Here is a 24,895-nt window from a genome sequence, read left to right on the forward strand (position 1 = left end):
CTTGGCTTTTTAAGACATGTTTTACCAATAGCCAAGCCAACAGTTGTTTTTTTTTTTTTTATTGTGAATTCTGAGAACCTTTTGATACATTACATGTAGAATAGAAAAAACTAAGCGGAAAATTACAGTGGTCTGCAGATGTAGGAAACCTGGATAACTGGCTTTAGTCATTTCTTATTAATGGTGTAGATATTAAGAGTAGAGGGTATTTATTAAGTTTGCAGTGGACAAGCTGGGAAGAAAGCAGGTATGCAAAAACAGTACGGCAATTCAAAATCATTTTGACAACCTGGAGAAAATACACTGAAATAAGAAGTCTCCAGCCTGTTCTATTTTAATAAAGAGCTTTTTAGATGTGAGATAGGTGTGTGTCAGTTTCCAGGAGAGAGTCGGAGAGGCACAGTGGTTCCAAAGTGTCATTGCTGTTGGAGGGGTGGAAACATGGGAAGAGGGCATGTGGTAACACATCATACTAGAAAGCTGATGTTTTGAGATGCAAGGCACACAGCGTTTTTCTACCCCACACAGAACCTGTAAGACCTTATGCTTGAATAGTATGTGTAGGTTTGAGTGTTGCGTGTTAACTTGACATACTCTATGGAAAAAAATATTTGCCAAAATAGAGTTGTGCAAAAGAGAAGGCTGAGGGGAGGTAAGAAGAATTCAAGCATATGGAACATTTGCTGTGAGTGGGAAATTGTATTTTGTTTGTTAATAGAGTGTAAAACAAGACATAATGGTCTTAAATTGGAACAAAGGAGATCCAGTTTAGTTGCCATTGAAACATTTTCTGTCCCTCAGAATGGTGAAGCAAAAGAGTGGAGTAACTGGGAGTGTTGTGAAATTGCTGTCAGCTTTTAAGAACAGGTGAGGTGAACTGTTCACTGAAGTGATATGGGTAATACAGGTGTAATGGACCTTTCTGGGGTAAGGACAAGGTGATCTCTTGACTTCCAGCTCTCTTTACTATGTATCATTACCTTCATGGGAGTAATTGTCAAGGGAAAAAAAGACAACGAACTTCAGCCTTTTTGGTTGTATTTTCATTTTATTTTGTATGTGAAAAACTGCTCCCATTTCTCCTGCTTCCCTTGGTCAGAGCACTTGCCCACACCTGTTTGTCTAGTGACTATCAAGAGAGAAGCAAGTGATGTATCTGCTAAAGTTGTCAGGCATACACATGTGGTAGCCTTACAAAGCTGCTGGGGATAAGCATCCACAGCCACGTATATATTTGTGTGTGTGTGTATATTCCTTAATAAGGAATCAATCAGCCAAAACAGTTTTGTAACATTCTAAGTATGTTTTAGTTTCTGATAAATAAGTGTCGCATGTTGGGAGAAGGATGAATTTTATAATTCTGTAATTTCTTATTTATCCTTTAGCTTTTTTAAGAAGGTACTTAGATAACATCATGATCTTATAAAAACTATTCAGTAAAAGATGTTTTCTGTTTTCATTGTATTCCTGTTGATGAAAGAGTAAATACAGAAAAGTTAAGTGGCATCAGTTAGTACTGAAATATAGCTTAAATACAGACCAAATAAACAAATGGCCATTAAGAGCTTGAATTTGGCTTATCACTGGGTAACAAGGCTCTTGAATAATAATAGTGGTAATAAAATAATAAAGTGCTTAAACCCTGCGTAATGCAGAACTCTTCAATATGTAGTTCTATTTTTGCCTCTAGTCTTTCTTAGTATTATTTCTTTCATATTGAAAGTGCAGTTTGAGACCATAATTAAAATTGAAGTCTGATTTCTCAGGCTTTTTACAGTTTTGATAATAGCTTGATATCTGTTGAAAAGTGTCTTTATTAGTTGAGCTATTTTTATTGCTTTCTAAATTAAGCTTATTTATTTCTCATTTTTGTAGCATGTGAAATGTGGTAGGAGGTCATCTAAATCTCAAATACATTAGGAGTTCTTCAGAAGAAAAAAAAATGGGAAAAGATGAGCTGTTATATTGTTTGGGTTTTTGATATTATGTGGAGTATTATTTTAGAGTCTTCACAGCCATGCAAAATGATGCTATCTAGAAAAGGGTGATGGGAAGACTGATAGAATGTGAGGAAGGCCACAAATGTATTACATTAGATGACACATCATGCTGTTTTTTTATGTCATTTGTAATAACCATCCAAACGATGTTTAGACAGTAGAGAGCTGCTTTCACTTTTCAGCCATATGCTTTCAGTACTTCAGCTGTCTTCTGAGCTCTTTATATTGGAAGACCACCCATCAATAGTCCCACTTCAATTTGTAATTGTCTACTCCTATGTATGAGCAGGCTATTCCATCTGCAGGGAGAATTTCAGAACTAACTGTTGAAACTCAGGCTAGAGGAGTGAAAGAGGGTGAGGCTGCAGAGATATTTGTCAGACCTTGGCCGGTAAGCACTATTGATTCTTCTTGTCTGCTTGGTTTACACCCTGCAATGTTTTAGGGTCGATATTTGTCATAGTCAACATGTGTTCAGGAGGGGAGAGTCCTGTTTACTAACCTAATTTCCTTTTATAACAGGGTTACCCATCTAGTTGAAGAAGTGAAGCCAATTGATATAATCTTTTTGGATTTCAGAAAAGCTTTTGATACTGTCTCTTACAGTATCCTTCTGGACAAAATGTTTGGCATAAAGCTAGACAAATTCATAGCATGATGGGTGAACAGTTGGCTGACATTTGGCTGACATGTTGAGCTCTCAAAGGGTTTGTAGGAAATACAAATTATCTCAGGCTGGCAGCCCATCACTAGTGGGGTTCCACAGGGCTATATTTTAGGGACAGTTCTCTTCTGTGTTTTTGTAAATGACCTGGATGCATGACTTGAATGCATATTTGGTAAATTTGCAGATGATCCTGAATTAGGAGGAGCTGTTGACTCCCTCGAGTCAAGAGTCCTTGCAGAAAAATCTTGACAGATTAGAGGGTTTGACAATCCTCAGCCTCATGAAGTTTAACAAGACCAAGAACTGGATTCTGCACCTGGGAAGGGGCAACCCTGGCTGTACATACAGATTCTTTAAATCTTTAATTTAAAAACAAATCCTTTCAGAATAGTAATAGTTACAGACTATAAGTAGGCTCTGGCAGAATATTTTGTAAGACTACCTGGACTCTTACCTTCTGGTACTTTAGTGACACATGAATAAACAGTATTACTGCAAAGTGCTTACCATTGTCAGATTTATAGACATGGCTGTAAATGTCAATGTTGTTATATCCATCATTTTGAGAATTACAGAACTTAGAGATGGAAGGGGTTACCTAGTCTCTTTTTGTGGTGAGCTACCAAAGTCATCGCCCTACCCCATGAGATAAATTATGTAAAAGTGCTATGAGGTGTTCTGTATGGCATGCAGACAACCAAGGAACTTCCAGGTTCTACCAGAGTCTAAGCACCACCCTGCAGTGACAAGCAATTTGTTTGGACATGCCATGCTGAGCCTGCTGTACAAACTGAGCCCCTGAGTACAGGTAGTGGTGAGCATCTTCCATCATCCCCACTTATTTCTCCCTTCCTCAGGGAAAGAAACACAAAACAACTCCTTCCTTTTCCTCACACAGTCTGGCCAAGACGAAATATTTCTTGACATTGAAAATAGGGTGATTATTTTGAGCCTGAGCATATGAGCAAGATGTACCAGACAGGAATCTAAGAAAAAGGATTTAAGCCATCTGTTATTACTTCTTTAGTTGTGCCGCATCTCAAATACTTCTGAATAAAGTAGGTGGTAAATACAACAACTCAGAATAACTGACCAATTACACATTGATAAGAAAAATACTTCTTGACCCTCTCCAGCAACTAGCTGAAGCATGAGATTCATTTTGTATGCATTGTGTTGATCAGTCTGTTGACTTCAGACAGAGGTAACAGAGGTAGATTCATATTTCAGAGTTGTCCTGTGACTACCTTACAAAGCATCCAGACACACTGTGTTGGAAAGAATGCAAAAAATTTCTTCAGTGCTGTTTTGCTTCTTACTGAAGCCAAGAAACAGGATTGTACTAGAGTGGTTCTGCGTTGTTCTTCGAAGAACCTATTTAGTACCACAATATTACCAAGGGAACAGCTGTTAGAATCTTGAATGCCTCTTGAATTACAGTTTTACTTTCCACCTGGTATAGAGATTTGCAGTGTCCCAGATTTGAATGTTGAATCTGATGTTAGATTTGCTTGTTCTTATCTGCTCAACTGAGAGAATTTCACAAACCTAAGTTTTGAATACAGCAGGGAAAGAAGACAAGCATGTAAACAAGCGGAAGTACTAGAATCTGTTGCTGTGGCATGATGGTGGACTCCTGCAGTTTATTAGCAGTGGACCCTACGATCTTAGGTTTTCTGATCAGTGTGAGAGGATGCAAAGTGTCACATTCTGGAGACAGTGCTGCTAACTATACAATATATGGGCACACTACATGTATCTGTATATACTTATATATCTATACACATACATTGCCAATGCTTGGTTGTTTTCTCATCCTTACAAGTTGTATAGTACAAAACTAAACTCGGGGAAAATTGTTCCAGAGCAACAGCTCTCCATTAGAAATCTGTAACTGTCATGCAGTCACTGCATGTATGCAGCTGATTTTCATAGATCAGTACTGGCTAGTAATTGCAACTTGAAACAGGTGTGTTTCACTTAAAGACCACTTTATTGGAACAGTGATTGCAGTTCAGAATTATTAATCACAAGTGATTAGTCTGACAGGACCTCTGGGAGGATTCACAGTGACATTGTTTGGGGCCTCGTGGTCATCAAGCGGATGAAAATCTCTTGAAAAACTAGCAAATGTGTTTTGGCTTTTCTTTTTAAACATAAGAAAGCAGCAACTTGATTTAGAATATGTTGTCAAAAGCATTTGTTTGTCACTTAATTTGACTTTTTGAGGCAGTTGTCAGACCAGTTGTATGTTTGCCTGTCTCAAACACTGGTGGATATTAGAGCCTGTACAGTATGAAGGCTGCAGCAATGAAGAACTGATTCCATCTCTGTCTAAGGTGTACCCATTTTACTCGTGATGAGGAAGAAAGGACTAGAGACCATTAACTATGATTGCCAGAATGAGAGCACTGTGATTTTTGTTTTCAAAAACATGTTTTAAGAGTTTTCTAATCTAACCATTAGAAAAGGAGTCAAGATAAAAATACAGAAATTCTGAGGTGGTTTATCACATGTTAAAGTTTGAAATCTGTTAAAAAGTATTAGTAAACTCAGGCATTTTCATTGTTTTATATCTCTAAACCATGGCTTGTAGCTAAATCTCATATTATCCCAATAAGAGAGGTAGGCGTTATCTAAAATTTGCAGTTTGAGAAACCTGAATAACAGAAAAATGGGGATAAATTGCAAGTCACTTTATGCCAGTTTTATAGTTTTGGTATTCTTTACTCCTTGATTCACTGGATTTTGATGAGTATTTTTAAAGCAAGTCACATGTTCTTGTCATAATTTTGGAATAGAATTCCAATTTAAAGGGGAAAAAATGGAAGCTATACATCTACTTGAATGTTACTAAGACCATTTGCTGGAAATGCACAAATGTCAGAACTTGGCATGCTAAGTAGATTATTAGATGATAGAAATTCAGATTGATTTAAAAACTGTCGTGGAAGGATGTTATCCATTGTTGTTGGTCTTTGAGAGCTGATTACTAACTCCTGAGCACTTTTGGAAAGTACTAGCAAAGTGTGCATGCAGAATCACAGGAAACACTGACTTGCTTGTTATTTCAGTGTAATTGCCATTAAATGTTAAAAACTAATAAAAAAAACAGAGGCATCTGTACTCTTAGTGGTATTATTGTGTTACCTTCATTTGAGGGAAAAAGCAAGCACAGCTAATAGCTGAAGACAAAGGAGGCCTTGAAAGTGTAGAATATTGAACTGCAAACTGTGACATGGAAGAAAAGACTTAGAGGTTTTCTATTTCTGTTTGTTTTTTAACCAGATATCAGAGATAATCATCTAAGCCCTTCCTCAGATCTTGCTGGTTCAGCAAACTAACTTTTGCCATGTATTTTTATATTTCACTTTCTAAAGTTGGCTTTCATCTATAGAATAATCCAAAAGGACACTGGGGTTTACATTTGCAAAGGAATGCTTAAACTCCTTCAGTTCTCGACCTTAATGTGTTAGATTAGCCTTTCCAGATGAGAAATTTTATCTATGAAAGTTGTGTTGATATAAGTAAAAATTGTCAGTGTTTTCAAGTTAACCTGGATAAAAAGAACAGCTTTAATTGCAGGGGCGTGTGTTAAAAAGAATGTGAGCCAAACAGAGAATGCTTGGTAACATCAATGTGATCAATTTCTTTTTAAGAGAGTTCTTCAGGAAATTAAGGTCCTGCTTGATATAACTAGTTTTCCTCTTTCATTTTCCTGATTTTGCCACCATTTTCTGCTGCATGAAGTATTACTTATTCTTTCTATGTGTGATACCTTGCTACCTGATTGTGCTAGAAGAATGTGATGTACAAACCTGAAATAGCTGCTGAGTTTTTTGTTTTTGCCCTTATGTACCAAAACCTTCTGTTGTATCTGGTATCCAGAGTAAATGTTTCTGATCTTCATTGTGTTGTTAGTAAATCTGTCCTTGTGGTGAAACAAAGATACTTTTGACCAGGAAAAAGTGGAATTTCTTTTCAGTAGCTATAGCACAACAGAACCCTAAAGAGAACATCCAAGCATTTTGGCTTGTGGGTGCTGCAGATTTCAACTTGAAATCTCATAAATGAGAAATTAAACCATTTATTTTTAATTACCACAGGTACTGCATTATTTAAGGTAATTTAGTCTTCACAGTAAGTAATGTTGTGTTAAACCAAATGAATTGGTTTTACTGGTAAAATAATAATTGTGACACCTATTTCAGGGATGACACCAAAGATGAAAAAAAAGCTTATATCGCTATTTTTGAGACTGACTTTACTCTAGCCTTTGCAAATATAATGAATATTATTACCCTAGGAATAAACTACATTACTTTAAATAAATGAATGAGATTATCTTTTGTGGTACTCCTTTTTAACTTTTACTTGCTTTCTCAACTATGTATTGGTCAGAATGACTTATATCTAAAGAGTCTGAAATTAAGAGCGAACAATTGTTTTGATTAAACTGAAGTCAGCTTTCACTGGCTAGGCACCATCTAATTAAATTGCTATTTTTTGCCACAGATACGTGAAGTGGTGCCCACTTACTCTTGCAAAAGCTGGAAGAATGTAACTGTGGGCAGAGTTTGATCTCTTAAGTATTCATTGCTTTGTTTTTCAGTAAATTATGATTATCCAAACTTCTGTCTGAGTAAGGCAAAATGCATGGAAGAGTTTTCAAAGTCAAGCTATAGCTCAGTCTCATGTTGGAATAATTTACCATTAATGTGATGAAGTGCATGCATGAATTAGCTCAGCAACGGGTTTGATTTATTGTGATCTCAAAATAGCCCTTACATGCAGTTGCTTTTGTTTAAGCTGCTGTGTTCAGTTACTGGTCCAACTCATTCTCCTGTCATTTGGTTTGTTGGCAGTGTTGTCCTCATGCAAGTAAAATGTATCTATTGCCTAATGGTAATTTTTCACACTAAAGCAGTGTTTTATGACCAATATTCCTTTGCTTGTTTTCCCTGAAAAACTGAACTTACCTCTTCAGTTCACCCCAGTGTTAAAGTCGGCCTTATGGGAGTAACTTCTAAAATTTGTACTTTGCTTTTGAAGGAAGCTGTACCTCCTCAGTGTTCCTTTTGCTGTTTTCTATATGGAAATAATTGTGATACTGTCCTGATTCAGTGGAGCTGGCTCTCCTACCAGGGGTTTTAAGATGTCTCCTGCTCTGTTTTCAGTGAAGAATAAGTTTTATACAAGAAAAATGAGGTGCTTTCACATTACAGGTTATGTATATATACATACACAGATGTGGGCTTAAGTTGCCGAAAGGGCAGTGTACACAAAGTCAAGCACTCTGAATGTTATATAAGGCTTATATAAATTTGTGTGTGTGCACAGTCACAATTTACCAGTCCAAATTTTCTATTCTTGTTTAGTAATCCACCAGAGTACTGCATCAAGTTTGATAATGTGATTTAAAAATGGAAACTGTGTTCTAAGTAGAGTTTAAAGATCATGTTTTGAAAGTCCCAAATGGAAGTAGATGCCTAACAGATCTAAATGCCCTTGAAAATCTGTGAATTTAATCATTGCAATCTTTGGTCTTGAAATAACCCCTTAAATCTAGTCTTTTTTTTTTTTTTTTTTGATCTTCTGGAATTATTTGTAGGATGTTTGCTAAGGCCTGCATTTGGCATAACAGAATCCAGATGTTTTAGAAACTCAAATGCGTAATTCTGTATTTTTTCAATATCCTGTAAATGAAGACTCAGGGTAATATATTACTTAAAGTACTTTCTGATGGAAATATGAAGAGGAAATAAAAAGAAAAAGTGTTTAGTGGTCTCTTCTGGTCTTGAAAGAGTTTTCATAGGTAGGCGATTTCCCTCAGTTTCTGAAAACCATGGTTCTGTTCTTGTGAACTTGCTAATTTCTTCCAAAAAAGACTCAGGGACCCAAAAAGCAGCAGTTTTACTTGGTTCTGCATTTTGCGTAGTCTGCAGAGTACATCTGTGCCCAGAGCAGGGCCAGAGCTCTCAAAGGGTGGAAGAAAGCAAATCGTATGATTACTGCTATTGTGATGTGCAAGAGGTACAAATCAGAGCCGCACAGGAAAGCTATGCAGGTGAGGTAAAATCTACTGGCTCTTAGATTACTAAAAATAAGTACTTGCACAGTGCCTTTGCTTTTCTTGTAGAGCTTATGTATATATATATATATATATATATATATGTATATATATATATATATATATATAACCATACGTATTTCTTTTCTTATAAATAGGATTTCTTTTTTTAAAAAAAAAAAGACCTAAAATCGATATACTTTTCTGCAATTTCTAGGTCTGGCTCTCACCCTTACCAACAATCTTAGGTAATTTCCCTTTAGAATCCCAGTACAATCATGACAGAACAGAATTTGAACTTTTCCTTTTGTCTTAGTCTCAGCATGACAATAATTTGTTTGTTCCTCAAATCGCTTAGTAATAATTCCCCATGTTAAAGTGGAAGGGCATATTTTTCATTCAGCAATTTGCTGTTCTATTACTGCAGAAACTGCCTGTCTGTTTACTGAGGAAAGGGATAATGTGACTTAAACAAGATGGCTAAATCCTATTCGATAGGATCAGAGGGGGTGGTGAATGTTTGACATTTGCAGATTTGCAGAGAGAAACTGTCTTAAGCATGCAGGGCTTTTTCACACTGTCGGTTGGTGCAACGAGGGGGACTTTTCCTTCCTCTGAGGTGCAAAGCCTGTGCCGGCGAGGCAGCTGCCTTTGCAGAAATCGGGAATGAATTGCTTGACGTGCAGAACTGACGGCTCCCTTCGCTTGACAAAACCAGTGCAGCGTGTGCTGCCGTTAACCTGAAAGAGGCAGCTGACAGCACGTCGTGACAGCTCGAGGTGGAAGGACCCAAAGTTGCGGTGCTCCCCCCGCCCCCAAGAGATCGTTAGTCCATTCCTTTATAGTGGTTCGTTTTGGCTCTCTGTCATCGCCAGAATGCTGCCAGGGAACGCATGTCATGGTTACAATAGAGTCTGGTAACATACCACAGCAATGAAAGCCCAGCGGGAGAGGCTACAAATTCCAGGGCTGACCTTGGAGTAAGTATTGTCTGTCTTTAATATATTAATGGTTTCTGCATGATAACTGGCTTTCGTGCGAACAGGAGCTGTTTAACATATGTTTATGCCGACAGTCTTGGAGCACTGCAGCTTTAGGTTGAAGGAACACATTTTAAACGCACTGCAGTTGGTTTCAGCAAATGTGCGAGCGTGGAGCTGGGGTATTGCAGTATGTTTGGAAAGAAAGCATTTCTGCATATTTAAAGTTATCTCTGTGCATGGAGCATCCTGATCCTGTCAGCTTTTAGAGGGAGAATCTTTCAGTAGGCCATGGTGTCTGTCTTTCTCTCCAGCTCTGTATTACTGTTTGTTTATCCTGGTGCTGCCTTTTAGAAAGGCCTCTATCTCTGCTGAATAATAGAGAGCACAGCAAGAGATTAAAGCATTATAAAAATGCCATTTCTGAAAATCCATCAGGAACAGCCTGTATTTTACATACACAACTATATTAACGAACAGCATTTACATACTGGAGGATTCCTGATAGTCTCTGCAGTAAGTATGTTTACCTAATTTAGCAGTATGTTTACTTGATATTTGCTTAAAACTGATTAACTCATTTGTGTGCTTTCAGCTATTTTGAGAGTAGCTACATGAAAATATGTAATTTTTATGTATGCTGATAGTAGCTATAGTCTTTTATTCATAAATGCCAGCATATATTTACCCAAGATTTGTTAGTAAAAGCCAAATACTTATTTCTGTACATGCATACCTACATTCTACATTGACACATCAAGCATGTATGTATGCATGTTGTGGACACCTCGAGAACTTGCTAATTTTATCTAAGTAAATAGATATGGTTACGTCAGATCCTTTAGTGTTCCCTGGGACTTCCCCATCCTTGCTGGTGGGGGAAAAAAAAAAAAAAAACACAGAAACTGAATGCTGCAAATGCCTGCGGTAAAGTTACTTAGCTCTGAAAGGTATTATCTCTGACATCTGCCATGTTTTAAAGAGAGGGCTATAGGTAAGTGTGCAGTGTAGCAAATAATGTATTCCAATAATCACATGAAGGTGACAGAGCACTTTATTCCAAGGAACAAGTATGAGTGTTGCATAGGGTTCCCCAGAATTAGGCTTGCGAAATGTCAGAGAGAAATTCTGCATTTCAATTTGGCATCTTTTCCTTACAGCAGTGTGTGTTAGCTGTGAGCCGAATAAGCTCTATATATTCTTTTGGGAGAAAAAAAAAATTGCTAATTTCTTAGGAGTTTTGGAGGGCGGAGGGGGGGGGGTTATCGGGGAGCTCGTTAAAATGATTTACATGAATAATTGATTATTGTACTCCCTTTGAGGTGGAAATTTAAATATTTTTGAATCAGTCTTCACTGAATTATATAATCATTCTATGTGAATATCATCACTAATTGCAACGGATGAAAAATGATTCATGTTACTGGTTCTTTCAACATACATGTATGTTTTTGTAATATGAGGTATTCTTTTACTGTTTCCTCCTTTTCCATGGTACCGTGACAAAATCACATGTGCTTTGTATTGCATTTCGACAATATTTAAGTACTGCTAAAAATAATTATAGCTGAATTTCAGCACTGCTCATTGTTTTTGCTAAAACATTGTTCAGAATACAAACCATTTGTATATTTAATTTGTTTCATAATTTTATATCACACTTTCATTTGTCATCATACTTAACTACTTTCTAAACTTAATTTGCTTTTAGAGAAAAGAAAACACAGTTTGGGTTTGCTGATTTGTCATAGTTGAGTCAATGCAGGTGTAAGTTGTCTCCTAAATTTTTATTGTGAACTATCTATAAAAGCAAATATGTGAGGGGGAAATAAAAAATCCAGCTTTTACATAGATTCATAGAATGGGTTGGAGGGACCTTAAAGATCATGCAGCTCCCCTTCCTCCCTCCCCATCTCCATTGTGGGCAGGGACACCTCCCACCAGCCCAGGTTGCCCAAAGCCCCATCCAGCCTGGCCTTGAGCACCTCCAGGGATGGGGCATCCACAGCTTCTCTGGGCAGCCTGAGCCTCACCACCTTCTGAGTGAAGATTTTCCTCCTAACATCTAATCTAAATCTTCCCTTTAAGCCATGTTTAAGTACTGAGAGGCTGCAATGAGGTCTCCCTAGAGTGTTCTCCAGGCTGAACAGCTCTCTCAGCCTTTCTTCATCAGAGAGGTGCTCCAGCCCAACTGCATCACAGTCAGTTCCCTCAGGACCCTGGCATCAGGCCCCATAGACTTGTGCCTGCAGACTTGTTCAGTCTCATCAGGTGGTCTTGAACCTCCTCTTTGCTTACAGTGGGAGGCACTTTGCTCCCCCAGCCCCTGCCTGGAGGTTCAGGGACTTGAATGATGTGGTAAGCCTGACAGGCAGTGAAGGCTGAGGAAAAAAAGTTGCTGGTACCTCAGCCTTCTCCATGTCTGTTGTTACCCGTCCTCCCTTCTCATTTATCAGAAGTGGCATGCTCTCCTTGGCCTTTCTTCTCCGAGCAATGTACCAAGAGAAACCTTCCTTGCTATTCTTTGCACCCCTTGTCAAGCTCAGTTCTGTCTGTGCATTGACTTTCCTGATTCCATCCCATCACATTTGGACAGCATCCCTGCACTCTTCCCAGGCCACATGTGCACAGGCAGTGGAAGCAGGGAATTCCTTCTTACATGTCGTTCTGACCCACCAGGTCCTTGCTCAGTCATCCCAGTTTTCTGCCATCCCTTCTTGCTTTCTTACACATGGAGATGGAGAGCTCTTGTGTTCTAAGATAGGAGTTGTCATCTGTGATCAGCTCCTCTGTACCTCAGGACTGTGTCCCTGGGGATCTCATCCCCTAGTTCTTTAACAAGCTGTAAGTTTGCTCTTCTGAAATTTGGGGTCCTCAATTTGCTCTCTGCTAGACCTATATTTCTGAGATCACAAACTCAACCAGGGAGCTGTTGCAGCAGCCCAGACCACCTCCAATCTGAACCCGCTTAATGAGTTCATCCACACTGGTGAGCACCAGGTCCAGTAACACTTCTCTGGTTGGTCTGTCTACTACCTGGACCAGGAAGTTATCCCCAGTGCACTCCAGGACTCTCCTGGATTGCTCACAGCTTGCTTCCCCTGCAGACATCTGGGTGAGGTCCCCTGTCAGGATGGGTGCCTGTGAGTGTGAATGCATCTTGTAGCTGAAGCCAGAAGGCCTTGCAAACAGGACCCCAACCACAAGGCATCGTGTATTGGTCCAGTCCTTAACTTTCGCTCACAGCCTCTCAACCTGCACAAGATTATTTTGCAGAGGCAGCTTTTTGCAATCTGTTTCTTAACCTAGAGGGTAACACCCCTCCCACGCCTTCCCTGCCTCTCTCTTCCGAGAAGCGTACAGCCCTTGGTTCCAGCGTTCCAGCTGTGTGATTTGTCCCACCATACTTCCGTGATAGCAATCAGGTCACAGTTTTCTAACTGCACTGTGGCTTCCAACTCCTCCTGCTTGATTCCTGTGATGCGTGTGTTGGTGCATTTCCTCAAAGCATTCTTCACGTGTGGATCCTCATAAATTTTCTTTCAATAAAGTTTAAATGTTGGGACTAGAATTACATTTCATCTCTGAGAAATTTATGCAGTCTGTCTACTTTATATTCATTACTTGCAGGAAGCTCTTTCAAAGAATATTAAGGACCGAAATTGAAACATTCCAAATTTAGTAAATGTAAGAATTAAGGCTGCCTGTCAGCCTTGTGCATATGCACTGTGATAATTTGTTTTAACATGTTTCTTCATGTAATTTTTAGGTCTTAAAAAAGCAAAGCTGAAAAGCAAGCTCTGTAGAAGAACTCTATTGACACTCCTGTGTCATCACTTAGTGAGAATTTATAGATCCACAGCGCAAGCACAGCTGATAATGAATGCCCTGAGAGTCTGCTCCATGGCTGAGACTCTTGTGTTACAGTAATGAAAATGAGGAATAATTATGGAGTAACTACTAGCAGGTGTAGGATTTACACCACCTGTGTATGGGCCAGCCACTAGAGGGAGGAGACATTCTTTGACACTGCATGTCCCTAGGATTTGTTTGTAATAAGGGTAGTAGAATTTCAATGACTTTTTTTTTTTTTTTTTTTAAGGATAGAAAGGTGGTGACTTCAGAATCTTATTCTGGTGTTCTGAAGTTAACATACTCTCGTTCAGTGAGAAGAAGCCTGACTTTTGCTTTCCTTTCCATTGCTCTGGCTTTGGTTGGTTCCTGGCCCCTGATCTTTACTCTGTTGCTGCCCCCATGCTCTCTTCTGTTGCAAACCTCTGCCTTACAAGTCTTTACTGACCGTATGTGCCGGAAAGGTCTTGGTTCCTCTGGTTGTGGCCATGGTGCATTAGAGAGAGGCGTGGCTGAACTGCAGAAATCTGAATCTCCGCAGGCCTCCATGGGCTGACAGATCTGAGCCTGGGTGCAGTTTAGAAATTTTCAGTGTAACAGATTAAGCCTTTGGCTCTTAAAGTAGCTTATTAGATCAGACGTACTGCTGTGCTAGCACAGCTAGTCTGCAGCTGAAAACAGGCTAGCTCCTGTCCAGCTGATGAGTTGTGCTCTTCTGTGCACCAGGTTTGGGGATGGCACAACTAGCAAACTTGCCCCAAGATAGCAACTTTGTCAAGAAGTACCAGAAGGCCTATCCTTGACTCATTGTTTTCCCTACCAAGCTTTGTGAACTCTACAAAACATGCAAATGTAAGAATGTCTTAAGAAAAGTAGCAAGTAGTTGTCAAACAATTTTTCCCAGTCTGTTTTAGGAGCAGGAGTACTATTTCTGCTGAAACATAATTCAAAAAAACATCAGTCAGGTATCCACATTGAAAGGTTTTGATGGGAATGTTGTAAAATATGACGGTGTCAAAGCAAGGGTTGGAGCTAGTTATAGCATGCTGGTCTTCTGTGGGTCTGCTGGGGACAGGTCAGGAGCGCTAATGTTGGCTGGCTGCAATGGTTTGTTACATAGTAGAGCAAATCTTTATGAAGGCCATCTTGAAAAAGCTACCCATCAGCTTCTGCCTTTGCTTGGTTTAAACTGATGGTAGAGATACGTGTAGTTTTGGACAGACGACTTCAGCTAATCACAACAAGAGGCATGTAATTAAATGTTTTTAAAAGATTTAAATTTTTTTTAAATTTTCTGTTGCTGACCAAAGCTCATCATTATTTTTAGTTCTCCTACACCTCTGACTAGCACATCAAAAGAAACTTTAAAAATTCCTAAAATTAAACAAAGAAACGCCCCCCCAACCACTCCCAGTTACTTACTGTTTCATACAGAACACTTAGAAGTCTGAAACAAGGTATCGTATTTTTCCCTTCTTTGGACAATATTGTTCCTTGAGAGAGTCTCACATAGTCAAGCATACGCACCAGCAACAGATTTCATGTTTGTTTTTATTTAAATTGATTTCATCTTATGTCAAAAACTGTGTGGCTACTGTCAGTCACTTCATTCAAGGAGGACAGTAATGTTTCAGTTATAACTGAAACTCCTTTTGTAACTCCTACACTGAAACATGCAACTCTTGCTAAGCCTTCTGTTTACTAGAGATGACATTATTTTAACTTTCAGTCTCACCCCAAGGAGCCTGAGCCCAACCCCAACAAGCCCTTGCAGCCCATGCAGTCCTCTGTTCGCTTTTCATTTTTGGAGGTAAGCGAGTAAACTTCCATTGTTGGTGTTTCCTTCTGCATCCAAAACTTGACGATCAAAATGTGTTTCTAGGGGAGAAATGAGGAAAATAAAGTATGTCTGTGCAATCAGAAAAATGTTTTACTTGACCAGCTGTCTTTCTGAAACTAATTTTTTAATGGAAAAAATAGAAGGTAATCAATATTTTGAGACTTAGTAAGGAGACTTAAGATATTAATGCGTAATATTGAGTTGCTCTGACTTTTGCTTAGGAATGTGTCTGCAATTGAAATTTTATGGTTTGCTTCCTGTGATGCTATTGCTAACTGTTCTATCATGTCAAAAGTTTAAGGTGAATTCAGAAGTGAGGGTGATTGATGAAACACATTGTTGTGTTGTGCATACCTGAGAGGCAGTACTAGGATCTGTGATGCTAGATGTCAGAAGAATTGAGTATCCAAGATGTATATGCATTTAGAAGAAAACTGTCATTTATGGTGGATCTGTAAGGCTGCTCCTTCTGAAGGACTAGGACAATGTTAAACTTTGTTTCTCATACAGTAATATTTTAGATATGCCATAAGCAGCCACCTGAAATATTCTTCTCATTTCCTTTTTCCTACTCCCCAGTTCACACAAAAGAATCAGTTTTGTGTACTTGTCAGAAAGGGAGAATTTTTACAACATTAGAAAATGAAATGATCCAAAAATACTATGTGACACTTTCTATAATGGTAAAATTATCATAATAAATAAGAATTGAAGGGTGTTTCTGATACAGTAAAATTTGCTATATTTTATTTCTGTTTCAGAAAATTAAATTGCAAGCTTGGTCTCTCCTCAGCATAAATTAGTGAGATCCTGGTCTTTAGGGAGAGTAGTTGTCAAAATGAGTTTCCAATGCCTCATGGATTGAAATAAAGAATTAAACCCCCCAAAAATGACAAATTTTAATAATCAGATTTCAGTTGTTATTGTGAGTATGAAGGAAACTTAAGGAACTGCCACCTTGTTAAATAACATAATAAAGTGGATTTGTGCCTATTTGGTACAACTTCTTTAACATTGCATGGCAGAGGAGACATTGCTTGCATGTGTTATTATTCTTCAGCATACTTGAAAGTTAAAAACCGACTGATTCTCAAAATCCATCTATCATGGCTTAATTTGACAGTGAAAAATTGAAGCAATTTTGTGGTTTGATATGTGTTTCTGAAGAAATATCATATTGTTTTTTATATACGGTTTTGTAAGGGAAGAGATGAGATGTGAATCCTACTTTTGTGCATTTTTCAATATGATTAAGTGTCCATAAATTTTGTTCTCAGTGAAAACACTTTGTGGTGTTTAATGAATTATCAGCAAAGTGGTGTGTGTTGTGGAGCTTATGGTACGGAAAAGCTGGTAAAAAGTAGCGCTTTTTGGTCTTTAGTTTATGTAGCCCTGTTCTGGGACAAGGTGGTGGGGGAAGTGTTCTTTTTCAGAATGGCAATTCTGTGGAAGCAAAAAGCTGTGCAAAGGTTTTAATTTGTGTAAACTATTTAATTGCATCTCTGGCCTCATGGACATCCTGCCAAGCAGACTGTGCTGTGGGCACAGTGCTCCTGGGCTTTACGGTTTTTGGAATTAGGGCACAAAACTGTACCCCTCAAGGCTTTCGTTTCCCCATGCTGGATGGTAGAGGCTCCTGGCAATACAAAGTTTGAGCTTTCTGTCCCATGATGGTGTTGGGAACACACCTATTAGATTCATTTTGAGGAAATAGAATGGAACTTACACATTCTGTGCAGTACAATACCTCCTCCACAGATTTTTCTGAAAAATGTCAGAATTCCTAGTGTTTGTAATCCCCTTCCCCCCCCCCTCGCAATTCATCTAATGCTTTGCAAGAATGTTTGAATTTTCCCAGAAATTTAATTTTAAAAGAAATAGTTTGATTTGTTCTGAATCTTTGTGTTTTATGTAGCTATAAATGCAGAGTGCTTAAGGTGTTCAGAGAGCAGCAAATGTTTTAGTTATTAGTGGCTGTTCAACCTTAGGCTCACAAAAAAAAAAGCGTGTATTGGTTTGGGACATGTGAGTAATTTACATTTCCTGTTTCTTTGGCTCGGAGTTCTCATGTAGATGGGAGGAGAATTATTTTAACGTGACCACTTTAGTTCAAAAGTGTTAGCAGCATGGGAGATTTCCTAGAGAGAATAGATAAGAGTTTCCTGCGGTATCATATCACTCCAACATGCTGGCTCATCTCCCTCATGTCCTTTGACTTGCACAGCTGCTCCCTGGGCAGCTGCTTTTGTTGGAATTGTGCTTTATAGCGGTTGTATACAGTACCAGTGTAAAGGGAACCTTTTGCCAGTATGATGAACATCTTCACAAAATAAACAGTAGCATCTTGTGAATAGAAGTACCTCTGGCAGCAGAGCCTGCTGGTACAGCGTGAGGGTAGCACTCTCTGTACTCTGCTGGTACGTCTTCAGGAGGATGAAGGCAGAAGGGGTTTTTCAAACTTGAGGCATGTAAGGTGGAAATAACATTCAGCACCACTTCAGATTCTTCAGGAGTGCAGTGCTCCTGCCTCGGCGTAGTCACTGCATCAGCTCTGAAAGTTGCCTGTTCAGACCTGATTGACAGCCAAAGTAGCAGCTGTTGTTCATAGTGGTTAATGTTTAAAACTGGTGTAAGCTTATAGTTTAAATAGAGCAGGCAGTGTACGCTGCAGGAAATGAAGTATGAGTGTTCCCTCTGTGATGGTGGGCACTTGTGCAAAGAGGGATGACATGGCTTTATCAAGGTAGAGCACAATTCTGTAGAGGAGTTAGAAATTTAATTCAGGCTTTTCTTGTCTCAAAAGTAGTTTCTTTTACGAATCTCAAAAGACAGAGTTTCTGCCCATTTTCCCTCTGTCCTACTGCCACAGCTGCCATAACAAGGCATGCTCAAGCAAACATTTTTCTTGAAAATTTATTTCCACCTTTGCATCCAGAGACAAGTACAAAGTATGTTGACCTTGACGTTATGCTGAAAGACGCAGTTGTTGATTTATTACTCTGAAACAAGGTCATGAGAAGGGCTGGTGCAGATGAGGTAAGGAATCACTTGACTCCATTTCTTGCCCAAGTTCTTCATTTTTGTTTAAAATGAGGAAAACCTGCTGTTTCATCTCTCAGAATAATCTCATTAGAATTCATGAACACCTACAATAAAGCACGAGTTCCTCAAGGTGAAATAAATTAATAGCTGGCTTTTACCTCCAAAGGTAGAGTCTCTACTGCCAAAATTCTTATGTCCTTGCTGTTCTTTTAACTCCTTCTCTGAACATTTATTTAACCCCACAAAACACCTACTCCAGATATTTCCAGTGCTCTCTTATATTAAACCATGTGTAGCTTCAAAGGGAGAGCTGTTTCAGTTGAGAATTAAGGTTTATAGGTATTTTCGGAAAAAGAGAAACAATGTCATTGCGTGTATGAAGCTGTGTATTTTTTTCTCATGTAGAACTAAGTTTTGAGGGAGTGATTGATTAAATAAAAACTGCCTTGTCGGATCTCATCACTTGTGTGATGTACAAACATAATACACCATCATCAGCTTTTGAAATTCTTTCAAAGCTTTTAAATTCTCTGAGCCCTGTAGACACAAAGCAGAGGAGAGGGTCTTATGTTTCTATTTTTGCTTGTGACAGTCATTTACATCTGTATAAACCTATTAGCATCTTCATAGGGTGGTGTTGGTGTGCATGAGGGTACAATTTGAGAACTGCAGGCGCTGCGCAGTTGTCATTTGTGAGCAGAGGCCTTCTGGAGAATCTTTACTTGTTGGTTTGCCATCCCAGAGGGATGCAGTGATAAGAATTTCTGATTTCATTTATTTTGGGGGTCTGGGACTGAAGAAAGTGCAGTTTTACTTGCTGCACACGGATCTGGAATCAGAGGCCAAGCTTTAGTTGTTGCAGTGATGTTTTGGAGCATAGCTTATGGAATAAAATAAAAGCAGAACTCAATTTGTTGATGTCAGAAAGATTTGGAGTGAAGTACATTTTTAAAAGCTCCTGGAAAAAAATCTGCATTCTTGTTTATCTGCTTGAAACAGTTATTAGGAATATGGCAACTTGATTTGCGGTTTGCATTATTTGATGCCGTTCAGAAAAGTGTTTTTTCTAATTCAAGTAACCAAACAAGAGTAGCTCCCTCTCCCTTCCCTCCAACCTGAATTTTACAGCATAAATTATCTCAGAAGAAAGAATAGATAACAGAATTTACAGGACTTACCAGAAATACAGTTGATTTGCTGTCTGTCTGTCTGTTGTATCTTAGATGATAAGTTCTTGTGACAGTTATTTCCTGCAGTAGTGTGAAAGCTGCTACTTTTCATTTGTGGGAGAGAGCTGGTCTGAATCATTTTAAATGCCATTTTGTTGATCTTCTTTCCCTGAACTCTCATAAAGACTCTCCCAAAGCAGTTGAGTGCTGTTTTTATTAAATCTTCTGGCCTTTTGGGTTGTATTTTGTACGTACTGTTGAATGTTAAATTTTGAAGTTAATAGTTCAGTCTTTTTAAACATTTTGAGGAAGTAAAAAGCTGATAGGAATTCCAGACTGAAAATTACAGCTATTGTGGGATACTGCTGTGTCACCAGGATATTGTGAATGCAGACAATAAAGGATTTTTAGTTTTTATTCTAAATATTATTAGGGAAAAAAAAATCTTTCTAGAATTTTTGAAGGCTGCATAGTCATAGGAATGACTTGAATGAAGGTTTCTTGAGCAACTTAATTCCTTTCTAAAGCAGAGGTTGAAACTCTTTCAGCAATATTTCCCACTGATATATACCTTCATAATTCTAATTTTTTACTGTAATTTAATGTGCTTCTCAGAGTATTTACAATTTTGAAGCCTAAAATGTTTGTGGCATTACTTTTGGGGCAGATTTTTGTTTCTTTGGGTCAGATTCTGCTTTCTCTGATATGTTATAGGTGATATCATAATAAAGAATTGGTGTGACTGAGGTTTTAATTGTGTTCCCTGTGCCTAGTTTGAGTGAAATGAAAGCAAGGTATAAAGAGGGAAGCTCTGTAGAAAATACTTCTCAGGTTTTCAATTTAAAAAACAAAAGTTTGTAATACTTACAAAAATATGCCACACCTAAATCAGGAATTGGAGGAAGGGAGGGAATTGAACTCTGGGGACCATGTGAACATTAGGTGAGTACTCAACTTGTAATGTTAAGACATTACTCCAGGATGATTATAGGAGATGGTTAAAATTTGAATAACTGCTCCACATTATATAATGGGAAATGAACTTGGCAGCTCTTGAAATATACTTGGAAATATAATATAGCTCATGTGTCTTCCTAACTGTCATACCACAAGGTTTCAAGTGCATGCAAATTACCTGCTAACAACAATCATTAGTCACTGGAGAGCGTACCTGTTGACCTAGAGGCTTTGCTTGTCGGAAGGTGACGTATCTATTAGTAATGATTGTAAGCGTCCTGAGGCTCAGTTGTCTCAACCTGCACATAAAACTCAGACTTCTGTAGTATGGTTTCATGACTGGCTTTAACTGAATTAATGGGAATGCATTTAAAACGTCCTAACTTCAAGGTCCATTTGTTGTCCAAATTAAGGCTACTGTCTGTAGTCTGTCTTGTTGCCAAGCGGTTCTTGGAAGTATGGAGAAAAATGCTAGGTAAGCCTGTTGGTTGTCCTTAACTTTCCTTTGAAAGTTTGGTCTGATAGGGATGTTAACATTTCACCTCTTCCAGGAGAGGCATTTCCCTAGATAATTCCACTCCTGCTATCCCAAATTCTAATGTCTCACAGTCTTTGTGCAGCACGGTGACCCGTTTCAGCTAGTCCTTGGATGAGTTGCCAGAGAAACAACGCTGCAGCTAAATTCTTGAGTTGGAAATTCTCATCCGTGCTCTGTGCCAACACTGCAGCATTTTGTTGCATCTGCATCACTTTATCTCACCTTGATAAAAATAGTTGCAGAACAGAAACGAACACTGCAAGCATCAGCCTTGCTGATTACACTGTTTCATCAGACTGTAACACTGCAAGCTGCAAGGAGTTGCTTAGGTGCCATGAAGCTTAGGAAATGCTTCGAGACTCCTAAGGCTTTCAGTGGGGAATGCAGAAGGAGGTGTGTATCAGAAGGACACTGCTATCCCTGCAGTGGCTATTTTAGAGACTGTTATTTCTGCTATACACAGCACAACTTGTTTTCACTAGTGTGCAGGCTGAATTACTTCGTGAGAAGTGTTGGTGGTCCCTTAGGGAAAGAACCTTTTTTTGGTATTAGCTTATTCTTGAATACTATTGAAATGATGACTTTACAGCTGTGCATTGTAATCAGACTTTACAAATGGAACTAGGAGTGCAAGAAGCACAAGAGATTTCCAGAATAATAGTGAAACAAACAAAAATACACCAAGAAACGACACCAAAAAAAATAATCCTCCGGCCCACATTAAGTACAAAGGCTCTTAGTCCTGTTGTTTTTCAGATACCTTGTTATTCCTCTTGCTTGCTTTTAGCTGTTTCAGAAGAAAAGTAAATGTATGGGTTGCTAGATACAGTGCCTTGTACATATAGCAGAGTGAAGAGTGTTTCCAAAAGGGCCATATTCTGGACTTGGCAGACCTGATGCCAGTATTGGTTGGTTTCTCATCTTGGTCCATGGTAGTTAGGTGGCTGAGGCAGGGATTGACTGTGCTCCTGATCCAAAGAGCTACTGAGCAAAATAGTGATCTGGCTTTAAATAGGAGATCAGTTCTGTCTCTTGGGAGTGGAAGGACATGGCATGCTCATGGTGTGACTGAGACACAAGTTGGCCAGGCCTCCTGGGGACTGTCACTCTCTGCCTTGAGATGAGGTGCATGTGGCCTATTTTAAGTGTGCTGTGTGGTCCCAGAGCCTGAGCAGCTCTGAGGATGTGGTTCCAACTGCTGCTGGGACACCACTTTTCTGAAAGGGTCGTGGGAGCTGGTTCTGGGCTCAAGCATAGTGCTGGGAAGTAGGAGGTGTTGAGGAGCCAGATGTTGGAAAGACGCCAGATAAAACGTGTCTGCCTCCTGAACTGAGGTTTCACACAGTAGAGGGTTTTTAGTGGTGTGGTAACCATTCCCTGTGTGTGACAGCACTGTGACAGTGCTAATGTCTGTTAGTACTGTGTTATGTTGTGTGTGTGTTGTGATGTCTCTTTGAGCAACATGGCTTTCTGGGCTCATGCTGTGGCAGTCAGGAGCTCATATCCGCAGGGTACTCTTAAGCAGACTGTTAGCTCTGAAGACTGCAGGAAGAAATGAGCTAGGTGTGCAAAATTCTTTTCTGGCAGTAAGAAACCTGCTGTCATAGAGCAAAAGCATGGCTTGTCCTCTCCTTTTACCAGGGGTGATGAAGGCTGCTTTTTTTCTGTTCCTCAGGACCTGCTGCTAGGAGAAGGACCTGCTACTAGGAGAGATTTGGCAAGGCCCTCCTAGGCTAGGAAGGAGGAGGTTGTTTGCAGTTAAAAGCTCTAGCACAACGACAATTCAACAGAGCAAAGCTGATAGGAGTTGTAGTCTCAAAGCTACCCAGCAAAACAGTTAGCATGGCTTACAGCCAAAATATTATGTACCTTGAAGAGTTGTGAGTGGGGTTGTTCCAGGAGTGGTTCTCGGATGGGAAATAAAAACATGATGCTTATTGGCCAGAAAGGCAGATTTGCAATTTGATAGAAAAATGAACAATGACTAAAACTGTGTTTAAAACTTGTCACAACTAAAAGACAATACAAAACATGTCTGTGGGACTCCAAAGTATCACCACAACAGTCTGGAAGAAGTTCTTGTCATATTTTAGGAGGTTGTGGTCTCAGACTGCTATATTCCTTTTGGTAAGTACACTGGAAAACGTGGTTGAGTGTAGGAAGATGGTTAATGCTCCGTGACCTCCCAGGTTGATTAAACCTGGAAGTATTTCTAAAAATAGCTGTAATGCCTGAGAGGAGGGGATCATGACATGTGGTGATACAGATAAATATCAACCAAAGCCAGTTGCTTCCACTATGAGCAATTAGATAGGCAGTTCCTCCTTCACCTCCACACTGTGGCTTCGTTGTCAAGTGAACATGTAGGCTTTCAACACACTGCCGCTGGACTGATGAAATTGCTCTACTCGTGGACGTGTGCTAGTGCACAAGCAGTGGTGTTTGGGAAGCACAGGATAAAGAACAGGATATACATTGGGCTGGTGGGGAAGAAGGATGGCATCAGATGTTGTAGTCAGCATGGCAGAATGTGGATGTACTTTATGAAGATAGAGTGGAATGTGTTGGGATAACCCTTTGTCTACACTAAGTGGGGTTTCTTTCTTTAAATTTTGCAGAATTGAAGTGTTACATAATTTTTGAAAGAACAGATCACTCCACAAAGGAAAAAAAAATAATCAAAGTACAGAGTTGAAAGTGTGTGCTGATTTAAGAGAAACATACTTTTACACAAGCAATTCAGACTCATTAAAATTCATGGTAAGCCACGTCCAGATGTGACTGGAGATGGTCAGGGAGAGGCTGTGTGAATGGTGAAGGGGTTAGGGTCGAGGTTGGCTTTACTTGTTTCATTGGTGGCATATGGAGAACATGTATTTGTAGTGATAAATGTTTCAAGTCCCTTTTGTATCAAGATATTGATATTCCCTTAAACACCCTGTGCAGTTATATGAATGGAATAATCAGGTCGTCTGCTTTCAGTAAAAACAGGGCAATTCGTTGTCTGAACTGCTATTTGAATGCTGAAGAGTTATTTCCTTCATTTCCACTATGACTGATCGGATTTTCCAGGATGGTGGAGGTAAAAAAAAAAAATAAATAAATAAAAATAAAAAAATAAAATAAAGCTAGCACAGATCATGCTGATCCTGCACTCCTTGTTTTACATGTTTTCGACAGGGTGTTGGTGATGATTGAGGTGCTGACTATAGCTTGCATGTTACACAGTGTTGATGTGTGCTCTCAGTTCTACAAAGCTAAAATGAAATGTGTATGCCTGTCTTTGGAGTGGGGGGGTGGAAGTCTGTGACTTGTCATGTCATCCTTCCTGTTGCTTGTCATTCTCCTTGATATGCAGAGAAGAGATATTTAAGGCATTTTGTTGAGTCATCTGAGTCACACATCTTGTGTTTGTACAGTCTATGCCTGCAGGAAGGAGGTGTTGTAGAAATAATTCAGTACCCCTGTCTGGTGGTCATCCTGAAGATCTTCCTGCCACTGTCTACTTTTTCTCTCTCATTTTTTAGTATCTGTAGATTTCACACAAATATATATGGAAATGTCTTCATTACACTACTGAGAAGTTAAAAGACATTATTATCTGTGCTTCACAGGTGGAGAACTGAAGCACAGGGATTGAAGAACTAGATAATGCTGGGTCTTAGACCAAAGGCCCCTTAGCTGCAAGATTGTTTTTAGTATTTTGTTCTTCACCTAGAGTATTTTCTCTCACTTGAAATGCATAAATAACTAAAATCGTGTTCACCTCTCTTGCACTTG

At 39.1% G+C, this 24,895-nt stretch overlaps 1 protein-coding gene across 11 annotated transcripts in view; it reads left to right on the forward strand.

Annotated features, from left to right (window-relative positions):
• MAST4 (microtubule associated serine/threonine kinase family member 4) overlaps window positions 1–24,895 on the forward strand; it is a 293,772-nt gene that overhangs the window by 154,888 nt on the left and 113,989 nt on the right. For 4 of the 11 annotated variants that reach the window (XM_068665969.1, XM_068665970.1, XM_068665973.1 and 1 more), the window contains one exon: window positions 15,299–15,379. The exons of 5 other annotated variants lie outside the window; for them this stretch is intronic. In XM_068665969.1, the coding sequence (XP_068522070.1) occupies window positions 15,299–15,379 (81 nt within the window). Of the gene's footprint in view, window positions 1–9,392; window positions 9,718–15,298; window positions 15,380–24,895 lie in introns of those variants that run through there. 2 more of the 11 variants (XM_068665977.1, XM_068665978.1) reach the window with 2 other exon arrangements.

Source organism: Anas acuta, chromosome Z (assembly GCF_963932015.1).
Source record: "Anas acuta chromosome Z, bAnaAcu1.1, whole genome shotgun sequence".
Lineage (NCBI taxonomy): Eukaryota > Metazoa > Chordata > Aves > Anseriformes > Anatidae > Anas > Anas acuta.